The sequence below is a fragment of the Mixophyes fleayi genome, chromosome 12 (assembly GCF_038048845.1).
Source record: "Mixophyes fleayi isolate aMixFle1 chromosome 12, aMixFle1.hap1, whole genome shotgun sequence".
Classification (NCBI taxonomy): domain Eukaryota; kingdom Metazoa; phylum Chordata; class Amphibia; order Anura; family Limnodynastidae; genus Mixophyes; species Mixophyes fleayi.
Window position 1 is genome coordinate 26,809,305 of NC_134413.1, and position 21,161 is coordinate 26,830,465.

The 21,161-nt window shown below is 40.5% G+C and overlaps 1 protein-coding gene across 1 annotated transcript in view; it reads right to left on the minus strand.

Annotated features, from left to right (window-relative positions):
* RAB15 (RAB15, member RAS oncogene family) overlaps positions 1–20,121 on the minus strand; it is a 58,218-nt gene extending 38,097 nt beyond the window's left edge. Inside the window, exons 1-2 of the mRNA XM_075192089.1 lie at positions 19,688–20,121; positions 696–756 (exon numbers count right to left, since the gene is read on the minus strand). Of these exons, the coding sequence (XP_075048190.1) occupies positions 696–756; positions 19,688–19,811 (185 nt within the window). The 5' untranslated portion in view covers positions 19,812–20,121. The remainder of the gene's footprint in view (positions 1–695; positions 757–19,687) is intronic.
* Between the last annotated feature and the right edge of the window lie 1,040 nt (positions 20,122–21,161).

Sequence of the window (21,161 nt, forward strand, 5' to 3'; positions counted from 1 at the left end):
AGAAGAGTTGGCAAGTATGATTTACAGCCACACACACTCCACATTATTCAATCTGAATTTTAGAACAAATCAGTATAACAGCGCACCTTTCTCTGTATTGTGAACAATGAGTATACCATAAGTTTTACACGAAAGAGCTATGTGGCATTTTTACAAGGGCATATTTAAACGTTTCAGGAATTTGGCAAAAAAGAGATTTAAAAAGTCTTATTTAGTTTGAAACTTCTGCACATACATTTGTGAGCGTAAAAATAATAACTTCATATAAATGGTCAATCTATATTTTAGGTGTAGTGATACTTAAATTAAAATTCTGAATTAATAATGTATTTAAAATTTCCTTGAAAAATAAATCAACTATGGTTTAAAAAAAAAAAATTGAAAATCAAGTATTTGCTGTGCCCGTGACCAACTTAAAAAAATCTTAAATACAATTTTTTCTTACCATTATACATAGAACATTCCCATTTTTTAGTCTCAGATTTTGAGAGTGTGAAACGGTTAGTTTCAATAAAATAATCGGTGGAAAAATTCAATCCTGTCTAACAAAAACGTCAGTATCGCACTTGAGGTCACAGAAGATAGAGACATTCCTAGGGGGTTTCCCGAATATTAGATCACTTATAAATACTATAACTACAGGTTATAAGCCAGCTGTGAAGACAGCCATGCACATTCAATAAAATGTCACTTACCAGATCTGTATCCGCACTTTGATTCCATCAACGTCTATTGTTTTCATTTTAAAATCGACTCCTTAGATAAGAAAAAAAACAACAAGACAAGTTACGTTACAAGTGGTTGTAACTTTCATGGGTTTTATTTATTGGTTCCTAGAATAATATTTTAAATGTTTAATTGAACATTGTTTATCCTGACATTTTAACTGAAATTAATTCCAAAATGTTGAGGCTGGAGTGGTAGAAGATTATTGAATATTGTAAATGCAAACACATATGAAACTGGCTTACAGAGGAAGTCCCAGTGAAAAATTGGTGGAAGTTAAGAGTAATGACTAAAGTTATTGTAAAAACAGACTGATCGTCCTGTGCAGTGATAGTCTTTAAGAACATACGGATATACAGCAGTTTACTAAAGGAACTATTTACTATATTGCGCTTTACAGCAGATCTTTTTTTTAGCGGTTATAAAAAAAAAATAAACTATTGCTGTAATACATCATGGAACGTTAAGCGGTAATTCTGGGACAGGTTTCCTCCACCCTAAGATTGTAATAATGAAACTGGTATCATGGAGGTAAAAGCATCACTGTAATACTTATTAAATGTGCCATACGAAACCTTTCCCCAGCGAAAGGTGGCAAATCTTACCACCAGCAGGGTCACTGCTGCCCTCAGTGGTAGACGTGGGGGTGTATATGGTAGTATGCTATACCGTCACTTCACCTACTACCTTCATTTTACAACAAAGGCAGTAGGTACCATTACATTTTCCATACCGCCAGTTCTACACTTTCTACTCCAACCACTGATGCCCCAAATTCTTATGGGCAGTTTTCAAATGGCGCTCCTTACCAGTCTTCAATACAGAAAGCACAGTGACATAATAAGGACGCAACATCAGAAAGCATAAAGCTTCCATTCAAAGTCCATTAAACATACACAATCATTATTGACTGCTCTCCTGTATTGTCCAGAAGGCTCCTGAATTTCAGTTAGTCCTCCGGGATGTCCCGGAGGGGAGAAATTATTATTATTATTATTAATTTTTATTTATAGGGCGCCACAAAGTATCCGTAGCGCCGTACAAGGACAAACAATGGCACAGTACAAGGTGAAACAGCACAGTACAAGTAACAGTAAGCACTATATCTCTGGGGGCTCAGGCACAGCATGAAAGAGAGGGAGGGAGGGGAAAAGTGAGTACAGGCAGGTAACTATGGCCCAAGAGGGTGGGCACGGAAGACAGGTTGAGAGTCACTGAGGGGAGCGGAGAGAAGCGAGAGGAGACAGAGGGCAGAGGGACTGAGAGGAGGTGAGCTGAGTAGCTGGAGAGCGCAGTTAAAAGTGATGGAAACAGAAGGTAGGAGAGCCCTGCTCAAAGGAGCGAACAATCTAAAGGGAGGGGAAGACAGACAGACACATGGATGAGACGGATGAGAAATTAAAAGTTGTCAAGTATGTATACCATTTAAATGCACCCATTTTTCAACTACTGTATACAGCATGTAACATTAATGCACAGTAAAACAAACTTGTATATTCCTGAGCAATAAGGAACATACCTGAAAAAACTAAAAGTTTTACACTTCCTTAAAATAAATTCAGAATTGTATCTGTTCTATTCTGTTGCTGAAAGTATTCATGAAGGAAAGATGCCTTTAAAATATTGGTTAAATGAAATAGGGCTCCAAAAATCGAATTTAACAATCAGAAAGCAAGTTATCAATCTTGGTCTGTTTTACAATCTGAGCTTTTGGACTTATTCCAGAGTATTTTTAATCATTGCCTACATCTTTCCAAAAGATTTGAGGTTTTTTTTGGGATGTATATAAAACACAGCTTTTAAAACCATGGCTGTACAAATAAATGATTGATTTGAATAGGATGTCACAATTTAGATTGTAATCCATTGTTCATATGCTTTTGTCCCCACACACTGTATTTTATAAAACAATGGCATATATAAAACACTTTACAAATAAGAATTTAGCAATCCACAATTTAAAAAAAAAGAAAGAAAAACCCAGCCAGGTACATTATAAACTAAAATGGACTAGACAGGAACACCAAAAACTCTTGTAGAACTATAATAAAATTCATTTGATTTGCACTGTGCAAGAGACTCCAACGGACAAAACTAGTACAAAAATCTTCAAGAATCATAAGCAGATAACTTACTTACTGGTCAAATGGCCCAAATTAGAACTACTGGATATTATCTTTACTGATGGGTATTACTAGAACTGTAGTGTCCATCTTACTGGTCATTACTGAAGGATATTTTTCCCGGCTCACTCCCTTCATATTAACCTGCTTCTTTAGTGTTCCCACCGCTAGCACAGTCTCCCCTGCACTACCACTAACTGTTAGGATCCCACAAGGATCTGTTCTTTGCCCTTTATGTTTCTCACTATATACCTCTTCTCTTGGGGTACTAATTTACTCATTTGACCTCTCCTCCCCTGACCTCTCCCTTCTGTAACCAACAGTCTCTCTGCTATCTCCACATGGATGTACCAACACTACCTAAAGCTCAACATGTCCAAAACAGAACTTAGCTCCCTCCTTCCAGAGTCACCACCTCCCTTCAAATCTCCCTCACTGTCAATAACACCACAATCTCCTCAGTCTCCCAGACCCGCTGCCTTGGTGTCACATTGACTCCACCTTCTAATTTATTCCACACATTCATACTCTTACAGTTTTGTTGCCTCTACCTTAGAAATATTGCCAGAATACGCCCTTTTCCTACCCAAGATGTTAACAAAACTCTCAACCATTAGGTCATCTTCTCCCACCATGACTACTGAAACCTCCTGTTATCTGGCATTCCCCTCACCCATCTATCCTCACTTCAATCCAGGGTAAACGCCGCAGCAAGACTGATCTTCCTCTCTCACAGCTCTGCATCTTCTGCACCACTTTGCAAATCCCTACACTGGCTCCCTGTGTCCTCCAGAATCCAATTCAAATTACTCACCCTTACCTACAAAGCCCTCAACAAACACCCCTTCATACATCTCAAATCTCATATCAAAATAGACTCCCTATAAGGTATATCTCTGACATGTACCTCACCTTGTCTCTGGTAACCATATCTCACTCCCACCTACAAGACCTCTCCAATGCAGCTTCCCACTTAGGGAATTCCCTATCATACCCAATCAGGATTTCCCACAGCCTTCAAATCGTTAGACGCTCTCTGAAAACCCATGTATTTATTAGAGCTTACCGCACTCCCGCCGATACTACTCACACTAATTCCCCCTCACAACTGTCCCAATCTCCACTCCGAGCCACACTCCCTCCTCGTTTCAGCGGTGACCTCTTCCACTTAGAATGTAAGCTTTCATGAGCAGGGCCCTCCCTACTCTTTGTTTACAGGTCTGCATTTATTTTGCCTTCATTGTATATCCCTATACAACACATCAGAGCACTGTGGAGCTTTACAAATTAATATCATCTTATTGGGCACGACTTTTATGGCAGAGAATATTATTAAGCATTACTGCTAAGCGGCATCCTTCTGGCTACTGCTAATGGGCATCCTGGTGATCATTTCTGCTCCTGGTGGGTAGAACTACAACTAGTGGGTATCTTGCTGGGCATTATTATCCCCATAGTCTGCCTTGCATGCTGCATATTGTGATACTACCATGTCTAACCATGACTTTGTTTCCTGCCAGGGAAGTGCCCCCAGAAATCATAAGCATGTATGATAACTGCCATGAAAAGTTTTATTCCATCAGCATGGAAGTGATGTACTATAAGTTTATAAATCATCAACAGCCATCCCCCTTCACAGAAATCTGCTGCTACAAATTGGCTGTTGCCACATAAATAATGGCTCCTCTCTGTGCCTGTAGCCTTGTATCTATATCATCAGAGTTCAGATTGGATACAACAATCCACTGTTCTCTTTGCAGTAGGCCTCATACACAGAGGTGATAAAATCAAACATTGAACACTCTTCATTCCTACTAAGAACGTGCTTGAATACGACTAGTTGTAATGGGCCTGAATGCACACCAGCAAGCATTTCCTTCTTATCAAATGTAATGTAGCCTGCAGAAGTGCCAGTGGCACTTATGAAGTGCATTGTACTTTTGAGAACACGCCCTGAATGCTCTGCTAAAAGAAAACAATTGTACAAGGTTTTAGACAAGCAAGGTTTTCGAACGTCCCATATTTGGACCTTTAAATACAAAATGCATAAAAAAAAAAAAAAAAAAAAAAAGAAGAAGAGGGCAGCTCAGTCATATCCAAAAGCAACAAAACTTAAATTATGTATAGAACATACAAACACATAGCTAAAGAGCACAGAAAAATGGCAGAAAGATTAAGCAATGTAATAAAGGTTGCAGCAGGTTATGTACAGTAGACAGGTCCTGCCTGGGTTGTATGCTTTATAAGTTTTGTTTTGTTTTTAATTTGAGTGAATAGGAAGGAGGAGTACTTTCTTTCAAGACCACTTTTTAAAGTAAAACATCATTCAGATACTATTTTAAAGTGTCTTGTTTGCTGGTATCCCCTCACAAATGTGTCAAGACTCCAAATCTTTGCTTCGTTTTGCTGCAACAACTTTACACAAAACCTGTCATATACCCGCCAATCAGAGGCTTGGTTAGAGGTTACACGCCTAGAAATGTCTCCAACAAGGTGAAATACGTGTTTTCAATATCACCACTGATTTAGATGAATTCTGACAATGGAACAACGAGACCTTTCAGCTTTAATAAGAATATACAATTAAATTGAGGTCACGAGGCTCCCGGGGAAACCTGAAGTGCTTCCAGCAGGATGTAGCGGTGACAATAGGGATTTTACCATCCTGCTCTGAACAGAAGCAGGTCACTGCAAAATAGGTAGGACACCAAGGAATACTTTTTTTGTTAACACCTAGGCAATGGTAACCACAAGTTTGTGGATCCTTTCAAAATACCTGCTATACTTCATTTGGCCTAACATTTTCTCTGACTGTCACCTATCAATAATCCTCAAATCTGCAGTACTACCTACAATATATTTATTTATTTTTCCTTCGTTTTTTTAAACTAAAATGTTCCCTGCCCACTTGCCGGAGCCCTGGGGACTGCTACATGAAGCCGGTCTAACCGGGGTGGATTGTTCTGTATTCCAGAAGCAGCAAATCAGTTTAGTTCACCAACTTTATATGGTGGCTCTGGGGGGTGTTTAAGATTAATCACAAGACATAATCAAGAGCCTGCAACATGGGAGGGGGGAGATAAGACAGTATACCGGTGGGATCTGATAAAGCTAAAAATCAGAGACTTTGTTTCTGCGACATCATTGGCCCTACATCAACCAATCCACACAGTGGATGTCAGCAAAGAAAGTTTGCCTGGCTGTCAGTCATGGTCTGCTTATTTAGTCAGATAATCATCTCCCTCCTAATATGGCATCCTGCTGCAGAGCAATGAAAGAACTTTAGTCAAATATAAACCTTCAAGTTAGTTTATGTTTATTATTCTGCACAATAATACTCGGATTTTAATGTAGATAAAAATATGGCTACTTTTTTGTCTAGGTAGATAAATAATTTTATGAAAGCTGTTAGTAGGGAAGACACAAGACATTGCCTAGCTACAGGAATTATCCGTCCAATTTGTCTTGATAGAACCTGCTTGGTGCGTCTGTTTTTCCAACTCTAAAAAAAAAATGTGCTGACATTTATTGCTGAAATAATAAGAGTGTTTAATGCTTCACACACTGAATCACTTTGGGAAATCAAGGACATCTGTTTGTACAAGATCCTACATCTGACATAGGCGTGTGAATTTCAATTGCATCAGTTTTTAATGTACATTTTATGGATTATACTGCAGAAAGTTATTTTTTGGACTACTCCTGCACAAAGAAATAATTTCTATATGGATTTAGTAGATTAATACAATGGTAAAATAGAGCTTTTGGGAAGAGTCAATTAAAATACTTAAACAATTTGGTGTCTGTCTGCTTTGTTACGATTAGGGACTGTTGTAGAACTGCATGTGCCATAAGGCCCAAGCTGCCAGGGCATGCTGGTGGCTCCACAAACTTTGGCATGCTTTGGCAGCCACGGGCATGCTGGCAGGTGCAGAACCACAAGTACCAGCATGCCCAATGATTTAATGGGCTTGCTGGGACTTTTAGTTCCCCAGCAGTGCTTTAATTTTGAATGAACATTTACACCCACAACCAAAAGGTGTACCAAGAAGAGCCCCAGTGTTATTCAGCACAGGTCTGGTCTCCCTCTTTGTCCCCCCCTTCATTAACTGCAACCAACCCAGGCTATAGCATACCTCTTATCCATCCCAATTTAGCAGAAAGGGTCCTGCAAACAAGTTTACCATCTATAGGAAAAATGAAGTTTCATATACATGAGGTTCAGTGCCATCAAATGCATGGAAAAAAAACATGTTTATTGGAGATGTATGATCCATTCACACAGTAATGTTGATTTTGAGATCAGTGGTAAGCTTTTAAGGAACACATGAAGGTTTGAAGGCAAGAGGAAAAACTTGTAGGGGTGTGGGGGGGGGGGGTATTCATTATACAGAGTCCTGTATCTGGAAATGAGACAAAGGAAGAAATATATGTTGGTGCAGTAAGTGCCTTGTATTTTAGTATAAGTATTTTATATTGGATTTAGTAACATAAAGGCAATCAATGTTGGCTGAGAGCAGGAGCAGCGGTTTTGAATTAGTCTAGACACTGCATTCAAAATAGTTGTAGGGGTGGAAGTCGGATTAATGGAAGACCAATGAAAAGAGAATTGCAATAGTAAATACAGGTGCTTATGAGGGCAGTGTCATGTTTGAGATACGTACATATACCATACTTGCCAACTCTCCCGGAAAGTCCGGGAGACTCCCGAAATTCGGGTCAGTCTCCCGGGGGAGCTGGCATTTCTCCCGGATCCAAGATTTAATCGAGAATCGTGTCATTTGACGCGATTCTCTGTGAATTACGCCATTTTGGAGGGCGGGAGGGGGCAGGGCGAGGTCAATCATGTCATTTTGGCAGCGCCCCCCCGTGACGCACAGTACGGTTTCACGGGGGGCGGGACCAAAATGACGCGATTGGCCTTGCCCCCTCCAGTCACACCCCCAACTCCCAGAAGCAAGTTTCCAGGAGTTGGCAAGTATGACATATACTGGAAGTGTTTCTTAAATGCATGTAAAAGTCTTTGTCTATAGACTGGAAGCAGGAACAAGGACAATCAAAGATAGGCAGTCAGTTTGAGGGGTAGGGCTCATTGTGTTGTCAAACGAAATAGAGATGTGAGGTAGATAGCTTCTGTTAAATGTTGGGAAGATTATTAGCTCAGTTTTTGAGGAATTGAGTTGGCAAGAGGACATCCAAGATGAAATGACAGAATGACACTCAATAATGCATGCCAACACAGATGGTGAAAGTTTTGAAGAGGAGAAATAAATTTGGGCGTCATCAGCATAGAGGCGATACCGAAAATACAAGAGAGCTTAGTTTTCCTACACAGAAGAACAGGTGACCTAAGATCTAGCCTTGTTGTACTCAAAATGATAGAGGAAACAGACAGGAGGTGGTTTCAGAGAGCAAACACTGAAGGAGCGGTTTGGCAAGTAGGATGAGAAATGGCATAGTACACTGTCCTAAAGACCTAGAAAAATCAGCATTTGTATGACAAGTGAGCAGTTGACCATGTCAAGTGCACCAGAGAGGTCCAGGAGAAATAGAAGCAAGTAGTAGACTTTAGATTTTGCAAGTAGTAAATTAATTGACCACCTTGTAAGCTTGCAAGCAGGGCCCTCTTACCTCTCTGTATTATGTATGTATTACCCAGTATTGTTTTATCACTGTTTATTCCCAATTGTAAAGCGCTACAGAATCTGCTGGCACTATATAAATAAATGTTGATGATGATGTGTATTGAGGGAGTGTAGGGAAGCCTCAAGGAGCTTGGGAGTTGAGACACAGGATGGCAATCTGAAAGAGAGTTTGAGTCACAATTATTTTTCAGAATACGGACAATAACCGTATGCTTGAATAATGACAAAAAGCTATCAGTGGAGAAGGGAAGAGTGCAGATGTTAGTTGAAGATAGGATGAGATTTGCAGACAGTAAATTAGTAATTTGTTAGGGAATATGGCCAAGTGGACAGGATAGTGGTAGAGTGGGAGAGCAGATACTTCATTTGTGGGATCAACTGAAGAGACGGTGCAGGAAAGGAATTGGCCAGGTTCTTGCTTGGTGAACAGGCTACATTTTGGATATCGACAATCTTGTCCTTGAAATAGAAGAAGGCTCATGGCAATGATGGTGGCTGGAGGGGTTGAGAAGATATTTGTACTTATTAAAGATATGTTTGGGGTTGGAAACTAGAGTGGAGATGAGAGATTAGAAACAGACTTGTTAATCAGTGCCCAGAGTTTTTTGGTAGCAGTGGTAGATAGCATTATTTTTGAAGTAGTAAAGACTTCACCAATGCCATTCTACTTGCAGGGTTTGGTCATGGGCCGTTACCAAGACAGAACCCAAGATTTATTTATTTATATTATTTTTTTAGGCCATTCTCAACAATTTCCAGCTCTCCAGAGCCTGCTGCCGCCTCCGATTGTCCCATTAACGCAAGTACCAGGAGCAGTGTTCCATCTAAACTGAGCAATCTGGTAATTATAGAGTTAAACCTGTATCTTACTACAAAACATCCTGCAGATTGTGAATGCAAACCTTTCGGGTGGAGCCCTCATTAGAGTGACCTTTTAACTCTTTCCTTTCCAGATAGCTCAGCTTAGAGGGAACACTGACCAGGAGTAAAAGCCAATTCCAACAAAAACTAAACATTAAAAGGTAATGTCAGACATGAGTTTTAGAATGCGGACCAGGAAACACTGGCGTTCTAGACTGAGGATACACTGACAGTGGTCACTTATGGTGCGACAGGGGAATGGGCTTTGAGCACCGGCATGTACATTTTTTTTTTATTTTAGATCACCTAAGTACACCCAAAACAATGATTTCGGGTAGAGAATCTAGGAAGGCATTTACAACAGCGTTGATAAAAAAACAAAACATAAAAACACAACACATAACACTTTACTGACTACTTTATAAAAATGTAGTAATAGCAATTTTATTGACACAGTATTAGGCTAAACCCCAAAGTATCAACATGAAAGTACTGGCAGCCTGCAGTGAAAACAGAAATGATCCAAGAAGGCAAGAAAGGGTTTTATAAGAATACGTACAGTGTATGCTAGCTAAGTGTGTGGTACTTCTATAGCATTATATTAGCCAGGTTTTAACAGGCCTTAATGTTCTTTATTTGTTTCTTATTGGTGGATGAATAGATCACTACATTTGTACAGTCACTAAGTTTACTGGCAATCCTGCTTTGGAACAGCTATTTCTTAGAAGCTGCCTCCTTGAATAGTGATCTATTGTTTTTCCTCTGAACACACTCACTGCATAGTCAGTGCTACTCCTGCTGTTAGCAAGAGCTTCCAATGCTGGCGGATGAGAGAGGATGGCGATTGAGAGAGGTGTATTAATGCATCACTTGAGTGGATGGGTCAGAGCATGTGCCCAGTGCCATATTTTCTGTTGGTGCAGTTCAAGGCACTGTGAGTGAATAAGCCCTAAAATAGCAATTGAGCACTCCTCATGTATATGCCTTAATATCCAACCCCCTCCATCATTGTTACTAGGAAAAGGCGGTTGATAAAAAGAGATACAAGTAGTAAAAGGATCTCTATAAATAAAATGACCATAAAACAATTTCCTTGCTGTCCTAGTAATGGGCTCTATTCCTACTTGCCCTTGCCCACTCTCTTGGAATGTCCAGGAGACTCACGTGTTTCAGTTTCCATGACTCCCAGGACAGCAGGCTATTCTCCGGCATCCTGCCCACCTATGTTGCAAAATGACATGGTGGCTTAGTGGTTAGCACTTCTCTCTCACAGCACTGGGGTCATGAGTTCAATTTCCGACCATGGCCTTATCTGTGTGGAGTCTGTATGTTCTCCCCGTGTTTGCGTGGGTTTCCTGCAGGTGCTCTGGTTTCCTCCCACACTCCAAAAACATACACGTAGGTTAATTGGCTGCTATCAAATTGACGTGTGTGTGTGTGTGTGTGATATATATATATATATATATATATATATATATATATATATATATATATATATATATATATATATATATATATATATATATATATATATATATTTTAGGGAATTTAGACTAAGCCCCAATGGGGCAGGGACTGCTGTGAATGAGTTCTCTGTACAGCGCTGCGGAATTAGTGGCGCTATATAAATAAATGGTGATGATGATTTGGTGGTGCCACGCCCTCCTCCATACTTGAACTTCACTTCCTCTCAGGGATCTTCACAGAGAATAAAAAAGTTGGAAATGATTTGACATAAAGGCAAACCAGGCCCTCCACCTGCCAGTAAAAGGCTGCGTTCTCTTTTTATAATACTGGAAGTTCTTTTCAGTTAAAGAAGCAGTTTTGCTTTAAAAAAAAATAAAATGGTTGTTGTGCTATACTTACAAGGATTAAACACTAATACAATCTTGACATTTACGTCTATGTAGTCTCGTATATATATTTATGTATGAAGGGAGAATTAAGTTATACTTTGCACATGTCACACTGATACGCCTAAGGGAGTACAGTCCCCTTAATGAAGAGTTATTAGAGAGGATCTTTGTCATGCTCCCAATGATTCATTTTGAGCTTGGCAATAGGAGTTATATTTTATTGTAATCACACCCAACAAAGAGCACGTCATGCTACAGCTCCACAGCGGAGACTCATGTACAGATCTGAAAAGCTGTTAAGTGTTAGACGCTATTTTTTTTTTTTTTTTAAAGTACAGGCGAATTGATATCCAACGTAACCTGTAATGTTCCACGTTAGGGATTTAGGAGGGATAGTCCCGATTTGAGGGGGATGATGTTCCCCCCCCCCCCCCCTCGATTCCCAGGAGGAATTTCAAAGATGTTTTCAAGAGAGGAGAAGGGAGTTGGGGGGGGCTTAGGCCAAGTGCCTCTGAAGTGCTAAACACGCCCCATGTGGTATAGCAATGCCCCCATTTTGTGTGCACAGCTTGTCCGAATTTGCAGGGGGGCTATGTTGTGATATATGCATTCTGTATATTAGCATATCTTTCAGTTGCAGATTAAAATAAGTTGTTCCACGAGTTGTTGAAAGGAGAAGTACTCAAGAGCCCCTCATAAGTCATCGGCTTTCTATTTCTAAGGTCTAAGAGAATATTACCTCGCTAACCGCTCCTTCTCTGTATCCACGTCTGGCTCCCCTCTTCCTGTCGGATTCCCTCAGGGCTCTGTTCTCGGCCCTCTACTCTTTTCACTCTATACCTCCTCCCTTGGTGCTCTCATCTCCTCCTTCGGTCTTCAGTATCACCTTTCTGCCGATGACATCCAGCTGTACACCTCCTCGCCCGATCTCTTCCCCACCCTCCTCTCTCGTGTATCCGACTGCCTCTCTGCCATCTCCTCCTGGATGTCCTCCCGATTTATCAAAATTAACATATCTAAAACTGAACTCATTGTCTTTCCTCCCCCCAGGCTCCCCTCCCACCATGACCTCTCTATCAACGTCAACAGCACCACCATCTCTTCTGTCACCCAACTTTCGCTGCCTGGGCGTTACCTTCGACTCCTCCCTCTCTTTTGTGCCCCACATTCAATCCCTCGCCCATGCCTGTCGCTTCCAGCTTCGCAATGTTGCCCGCATCCGGCCCTTCTCTCAGGATGCCACCAAAATCATCATCCACGCACTCATTATCTCCCGCCTCGATTATTGCAACCTCCTCCTCTGCCACCTTGTCCCCCTCCGCTCTATTCTCAATGCGGCTGCAAGACTCATCTTCCTCTCTTGCCGCTCCTCCTCCACAACCCCCCTCTGCCTTGCCCTTCACTGGCTCCCCATCCCCTACAGAATCCTTTTCAAACTCCTGACCATCACGTTCAAGGCTCTTTCCCAGTCCACTCCCCCCTATATCTCTAACCTCCTCTCCATTCACACTCCTGCCCGCTCCCTGCGCTCGGCCAATGACCGTCGCCTCTCCTCCACCCTGGTCACATCTTCCCACTCCAGAATCCAGGACTTCTCCCGTGCAGCCCCCCTTCACTGGAACAACCTCCCTCGCTCCATCCGTCTCTCTCCCAATCTAAGCTCCTTCAAACGAGCACTTAAAACTCACCTCTTCCTTAAAGCCTACCATCCTTCCACCTAACCCATATTCCCCTCTCTCCTCCCGGTCCCTTCTCCCTCCCTTATGCATTAACTGACTCCCTTTGTGCCTGAGTCTTGTTCACCCTCCCTTAGGATGTAAGCTCACTTGAGCAGGGCCCTCTTCCCTCCTGTATCCATACCTGTTCTTCTGCTCCATCCTTACTGCATTAGCCTGCCTGGAGCCTCTGAAGTTTGATATTTATTGTTCAGTAATGTCTTACCCTGTATAGTCTACTGTTTGTACAGTGTACAGCGCTGCGGAACCCTTGTGGCGCCAAACAAATAAAGGATAATAATAATAACATTACAGTTCACTCCAATTATTTCTGGAAGGCAGTATGTAACAGGTTACATAAATGAACAATAGGCCACAGAAAGAGTTACATATATGGGACAGACTGATGACTGAATATTATGTCACCAGACAGCCAAGATGAAAGTTATATATGAAATTGAATGAGTAAACTGAAGATTAATTGGAGTACAGGAATGTACAGACTTTGAAATATATGAAGTATCATAGGGTTACTGTCTAAGTTTTATTTTGTTTTTGATAACTATATTCACCTCATACTTGCCAACTTTTCCTCGTTGGCTACAGGTAGATCCCGGGGGGAGGTGGGCGTGCAGGGGCCGGGCTTGACTAATTACATCATTTTGGCCCCACCTCCTAAACAATTGGCACAATTTTGGCCAATTACAGCAGGGGTGGGGCTACGATGATGCAATATTTTCACAATTAAGCCCCACCCCCACTTATCTATTGCAGGGTCGAGAACAGGGAGGTTGCCCTGCTCTCCTGGGCGCCCGGGAGGTCTACCAGAAATGCAGGAGTCTCCCGGACATTCTGGGAGAGTAGGCAACTATGCGTTAAAGAAAAACAGCTAATGAATCTCTACAGACTGAAGTGTCTTTTACATTTCTGAAGTCAAGGTGTCTTACCTGTCAGTCTTTGATTAAATCTTAGTCTCCATGAAAATGGCCACCTCCATAGGCATCAACACATGGACACAGGACACAATTTCTGAACTGTGTCATCATGCCACAGAAGCCAACCACGTATTGTACTAGCTCAGCATCAGGGAGGATGCCAGACTCTTCAGGGAGTAAGGGAGATCATCCCTATTTCAGGGAGTCTCCCTGACATTCAGGGAGAGTTGGCAAGTATGATTCACCTTATTACCAATATAGTAGTACACACACACACAGACAATCACATAAAAAAAAAATAATAAAAAAAAAATCTACCTCTATTGGTAGGAGAAGGTTTCAAGTGCTCGTCACCCCAAGAAGAGGTGGTGCGAGGTGCGCGATCTGCCGTAATGGGAGCTCGCTGCCTTCTCTATGGAATAAGCAGCATGTGGTCAATGATCTGAAGGAAAAGGGATTCCCCCTGTGACCTGTAAGAAGGTGGGGTCGTGCACTGCAGTAATAGGCTGCACACCCCTACAGGGACAGAAGGGGAGGGCTTAAAGGGGCAAAAAAAACTTCTACTAGTGGCCAGAATAAGGAGTTACTGATTTGACTATGGGGGGGGGGGGGAAATATGAGCAACTGGAAACCCGCCTAATTGTGCAACTGAGGAAGGCCCGCACCAGAAGCTCTCTTTATATTTTGTCAAATACAAACTTACTGCACTAAGATGAATGGGAATGGCATGGGCTGGGTCCTGACCCCGAAATGTCCCAGTTATAAAACATTTTTTAATTAAACTTTCCTGTCTTGTTTATAACACCCATATCCAGTAACTGAATGCCAATGCATTTTGTTTGAATAGTCAAGTATCTTGTCCTATGACTGCGATATTTTACCCTTAGTGTTTTGCGGCACTCTGCACATATATTATATTATACACCGTTCCAAAATCAGATTTTAAAAAGCAAGGAATTTTTAGCTTCACCTCATTCAACTCTTCCTTTGTCTATCCTGCAATTGAAAAGAAGTAAAAAATAAATAAATTTTCGTACCCGTATTATTTTCCCTATGTAAAGTATAGGCCAGGCACAGAAAGATGTATTCAATTCATTTCTCGCTCACAAATGCAATAAACCCCATTCAATTCTCTGCTTTCGCACAAGTGTAAAGAATGGTTATTGTCTAGATATGTTTGCCACGGAGTGGAAGAGGATTCAAGGACAGTGTAGACAGAGCTACATGTAGAGAACATTGTATATTTAGTGTAAATACACAATTCTGCAGCTGCTTTCTTTTGCCTTTCTACAATGTCCTCTTGCAGGGGCAGGGAAGTGCCCACCACCAGGGGCGTAAGACCGAAAATTTTCATGGGAGGGGCAAAAGGCCAATGGCTATTATAGGGCTTGGAGCCCCCTTTTCTTGCGTTTGTTATCTCGTTTTACGACAGTTGTAACAGTGACTGTAGATATACAAAGACTCCCAATCCTATGTTAGCATCTGTCAGTGTTTCAGGGGTTGGCCAAAAATGTATTTGTACATTCTTAAATATTATTAATATTAATTACCAATTCGTACAATAGCTGATAGAAAGATAGATAAATTCAATTGTTCATCTTCAAAATTTACATTTTTCATAGTCATTAACCTAGTTTTTATTCAGATGTATTTTACAGCCTAATCTCATTTGATTGGGAGTATTTTTAAATCTAGTCACTACCTCACTGGTTATGGTACATGCAATAAATTTAAATTGCTATATCTCATGCTTGTTACTGGACGCACCACACAAAATTCAGGATAAAAGTAAAATGAACAGCTAGTTGTTCATCATCAATACAGGTCATTTATTAAATGTTTATGAACGGAACACTTAGGAGTAAATTTATCAAGCTGCGAGTTTCCTGTGGGTTTGAAAAAGTGGAAATGTTGCCTGTAGCAACCAGATTCTAGCTATAATTTGATTGGGTTAGATTGGGCTATAGGCAACATCTTCACTTTTCAAACCCACTGGAAACTCGCAGCTTGATAAGTTTACCTCTTAGAGATTGTAAATAAAGTCAATCTGTACTAAATCTATTCTAAGGCAATCTATATTAAAGAACATGTGGTCATTATACTAAGACTAAGTGGTAAATGTATCAAGCTGAGAGTTTCCCGGTGGGTTTGAAAAGCCAATCAGATTCTAGCTATCATTTATTTAGCACATTCTACAAAATGATAGCTAGAATCTGATTGGTTGCTATAGGCAGCATCTCCACTTTTCAAACCCGCCGGAAAACTCTCAGCTTAAAACATTTACCCCGAAGTCTAAATTTAAAAAAGTTTCACTAGTTTAGGACAGATAACATAACCTCAGAAAGTAGCATGAAGGCTTTTGTGTAGAAGTTCATGGAGAGGGTGGGACAAAACACAGTCTTTGCCCACCCAAAAGAAATCATGGGGAAGCAGCCATACCCCCCCACCCATTCCTCTATCTCTGCCTTCCACCAATGAATGGAACTGCCCGGTGGGATGTCATCTATCTCATACTTGCCAACTTCTCCTGGTTGGCTTCAGGGAGATCCCGGGGGGGATTTGCATCATTTTGGCCCCAATTGTTACAATTTTGCCCAATTACAGCAGGGGGGGGGGGCTAAGACAGCGCAATATGCGGGAGTCTCCCGGACATTCCGGGAGAGTAGGCTAGTGAATCTCTAGAGTCTGAAGTGTCTTTTACATTTCTGTCTCCATTACTGAAGTCAGTCATGTTGTCTTACCTGTCAGTCTTTGATTGAATCTTGGTCTCCATGAAATGGCCACCTTCATAGGCATCAATACATGGAACACAATTTCTGAACTGTGTCATCATGCCACAGATGGCAAAGCCAACCACATCTTGTACTGGCTCAGCATCAGGGAGAATACCAGACTCTTCAGGGAGTGAGGGGGAGATCACCCCTATTTCAGGGAGTTGACAAGTATGATCTATCTGTCCTGCTAGGTCTGACAGGTGCCACCCTGTCAGGCACTTTGTATATTTGTTTATTGGTGGCAGTGATGCACTTAAAGCAGCTTTGTTGTGCTAAATACTGAGTCCCTGGAATTCCCTATCTCCCGCTAGCCATTGGCAAGTGACCAGTGCAGGAAACTCCTTGTGATTGGCTGGATGGGAAATAGGAGTTCCAGGAACTCCTTGCTTTGGTCATTTAGCACTAGTTTACACACGTGTGATTCATTTTCTCAAGTCCCCCCTATCCCCATTGGACAATGACTTGATCAAGATGAACATTTTCATTCATGTTTAATAAAGTGATAAACAAGAGATGCAGAGTCTGTTTTATGCAATCATGCAGTTTGTGTGTGTTTTGGGTTTTTCTTTGTTTTTTTCCCTTTTCACTATTTCTAGTAGGGACACCGGTCCCATATATTGGGAGCACTGGGGTGTCTTCATTACCACAGCCATCATATCCCAAAGGGATCAGCAAGAGCACCATTGCTTTTCAGCCAGGAGCTGGTTTTTCACTATGACAGAGGGGTCCTATGCACTTTTTCCTCCCTGCTATAACGGAAAATTGCTCAGATTGTCTGCCGCTGGGGGTAGTTGAAGATTTAGGGGGCAAGGAACACAAATATTTATTTATACAGTGGAATTCAATAACATGCAAGCTCGAATCCCTCTATTATACAGTCAGTTCTGCAGAAATCAGCTTGGGGCTCTGTGAACCCCACACTTTCTGTGCCAGAGCCAAGATTGGGCAATTTCTTTGAATTGTGGAACACGGATTTAAATTCTGTGCGAAATAGAATGTGCCTAACAAACTCCACTTATTGTGTCAAATTCAATCGTCCTAAGTGTTCACAATTGTTATAACACTAATGCCACAAGCTACAAACTTTTTCCTATCAGAATTCATTCTAGACTATTACAAACACAGCCTAGATTTTGTTTTGTTTTGTTACTTTTTCTTGTATTTCTTTTTATAGTACATCCCAACTCCTGGAAACATATAGTTCAGTTGTTTGGTACAACATTTGTATTGCTGAATTTTTCATTGGAAAAAAAATCATTAAAAAAAATTACTTTATAGCAAGATGAGGATGCACATATGCATTACAGAAATGCAAATCAGACAAAAATGACGTGTTCTACACTATTGACTTTAACAGAGTATGTTATGGGCAGCATGGTGGCCAAGTGGTTAGCACTTCTGCCTCACAGCTCTGGGGTCATGAATTCAATTCCCGACCATGGCCTTATCTGTGTGGAGTTTGTATGTTCTCCTCGTGTTTGTGTGGGTTTCCTCCGGGTGCTCCGGTTTCCTCCCACACGCCAAAAACATACTGGTAGGTTAATTAGCTGCTATCAAAATTGACCCTACTCTCTGTGTGTCTATATTAGGGAATTTAGACTGTAAGCTCCAATGGGGCAGGGACTAATGTGAGCACAGCGCTGCGGAATCAGTTGCGCTATATTAAAAGATGGTGATGATGATGTTTATATGCGTTACTATAGATTTAACACATTAAAAAAAAATCCACAGCTGTAACCAATGTCTGTGCAAGGTTTACTTCCTTTTGACAGTCTACACAGAAGAACAACTAAGATCATGGAGTTGAGAAGAGACGATTACTGTCTGGGCATGGTGCTATATGATACAGTGGTGAGATTGCATATGTTTGCAATTGGGCTTTTACCTGTTGGGCAAGGGAGCTGTACTCTATATGCTGGACAGTTGGATGTTTGTCACACTATGCCCGCAAATTTTATTTTTCTCTTCACTATGCTTTTTGTGGTTGTTGTGACATGTTAACAATTTTCCAACAAGTTGCTCCTCAGATGCATGGTGGGTGCCAAGTTTGGACAAAGGATCACACCATCAACAAAATGTTTTCAGTTATAAGGTCTGAAAGGATCACAGTCTACATGTGCAACGCTATATTATGCGCTTAAGCAAACAAAAAAAAAACAAAAAAAAACGCATGTAAATGGATTCTAGTGATGATACATAAAAATTACAGCAAGCATTTTTGCTAAAACTACTACTACAATGCTACATACAACCTCTTCCATACAAATCCCTTGTCTAATATTACTTCAAAAGAAAGCAAAAGTTATTTTTTTTTTTTTTTAGAAAACCAACTTAAAGAATCTGGGTTGCAAAACTGGTTTCTTAAACTCCTAAGGTTACACTGGGTGATGTCATTTGAGAAGGAATGCCCAGCTACAGGCAGGGAGACTGACCACCAAAACTGGGATATAGGAGTATTTAGTTCCTAAACAAAACCCCTACATTACTCTACATCGTTGTAAATATATTAATAAAACAAGCCTGGTCATTCAGAATATTCATATTTACCAGATGTTTAATACAACAGAACAGTAACAACAACAATAGGAACCAAAATATTATATATTTAAATGCTGAATATAAAAAAAAAAAAAACACCCAGAGGATTTAAAAACGTAATAGTCTGTCGACGTAATTCTGCAAACATATTCTCACTTAACAATGAAGCAATTACACCTATTCATAATAAACTGGGCTTTGGTTTTTCCCAGGTTAATAAACATTTGTTTTGGCTATTGCAATGAATAGGAGTAAACCCTATTAAATAAACCAACAGTTACATGTAATCTGCCAGACATCATGTACACGGCATCATGAAAAGGGAGCAGTCCTGTCTGTACAAATTAGAGACACATAACTATAGGTTGCTTTTAACTGAGATACAATAGTACAAATAGAATAATGAATGTTTTCTACACAATGACAGCATGTAAACACAGAGCACTATTCCTGGCCATTACAATGCCTATCACATAATTAAAAACATACAACAACAAAAAAAAAATTATCTTACCTATTGTAGAGATATGGGAAGGGTGAAATTCATTGTCTGTGAATCTGCACAGCAAACATGTTTTTCCAACTCCGGAGTCCCCTATGAGAAGTAATCTGAATAAAACATCATATTGCTTAGCCATTGTGTGTCCGCTTGCAGCCTGTTCACACAGACAGTGAACAGCACAGAAGGGAGGAGGTTGGAGACTAGTCAATCAGGAAGCACCCATATCCCCATCCATATCTCCTTCTGAAATGGATTATCCTTGGTGTCTCTGCTTAAGCCTTAATTAGAAGCAGGATGTGGATGATTGTATTCCTGCTTTTTCCTGGGATTTAAAACAGAAAAACAAAAGCTTGTGTGAAAAAGACCAGATGGTAGATCTCTTATCAAAATGGTCTTGTAGGAGGAGAGAGACAGGCTCCACCTTATGCAGTAGACTAGCCTAGGAGAGGTTGATCCATATACCTAGACCTCGTCACATAAGTAGCACACACACAGCCTCATACTATATACTGGGTGTGGAGGAAAGAAGCCGACAGGTGTTCTGCACAAGAGCCGGATTTCATCTCAACTAGAGTCTATTTGAGCACAGTTACAGTCATCTTGATAAAGTTGATAGTTGTCTGGTTCCTATTAACACATTCTTGGCCATTGCATCACAGGTTTCACTGACTGATGCGAATGGAGAACCTGTTGGACTTGTTTCTGTGGGCTAAAAAAATGACAAAACGAAATATTTTACAAATTTACTGTTAAAAGCAGTCACTGGATATACAGTGGGTAATACAAAAAGTGTCATTTGTTAAATGCTTCATTTGTATTATTTCTACATTTTTAATCTCTTGCCTGCAGTTTGATGACAGCTTTTCCCACACTTTATATAAATTTAGTGAGACTTTGTAGATAGTTTACAAAGATAATGTCCTGTTTCCTAACACTGTGGGTTTAAAGATGTACAAGAAAATGATACAACGTAAGTGCAACTAAGTAAATATAAATATTTTTCAATAATACATTCCCCCTTCCCACCTCTCTGAGCTATTCAAGTCCACCAGTGCCGATGAAAGTTTGAAGTACAAAAGGTGAAACTTAGGGCTAGATTTACTAAGCTGCTGGTTTGAAAAAGTGGGGATGTTGCCTATAGCAACCAATCAGATTCTAGCTTTCATTTATTTAGTACCTTCTACAAAATGACAGCTAGAATCTGATTGGTTGCCATAGGCAACATCCCCACTTTCTCAAACCCGCAGCTTAGTAAATCTAGCCCTTAATGTTGCTAAGGACCTTTACACACTGGTGTTTAAAAGCTTGTGTTTTCAAGTGTGAAGCATGCAAACATAAAAATAAAACCCATTTTATTCTGTATGACAGTTAGGGGAGTTTTTATTTCAATAAAACCTTATTTAATAATTGTGTCTATTTTATTTACATTTTATTGCAATTTTAGTATAGAGGAATGTGGTCTTACGAATCCCTTAACATTATACTG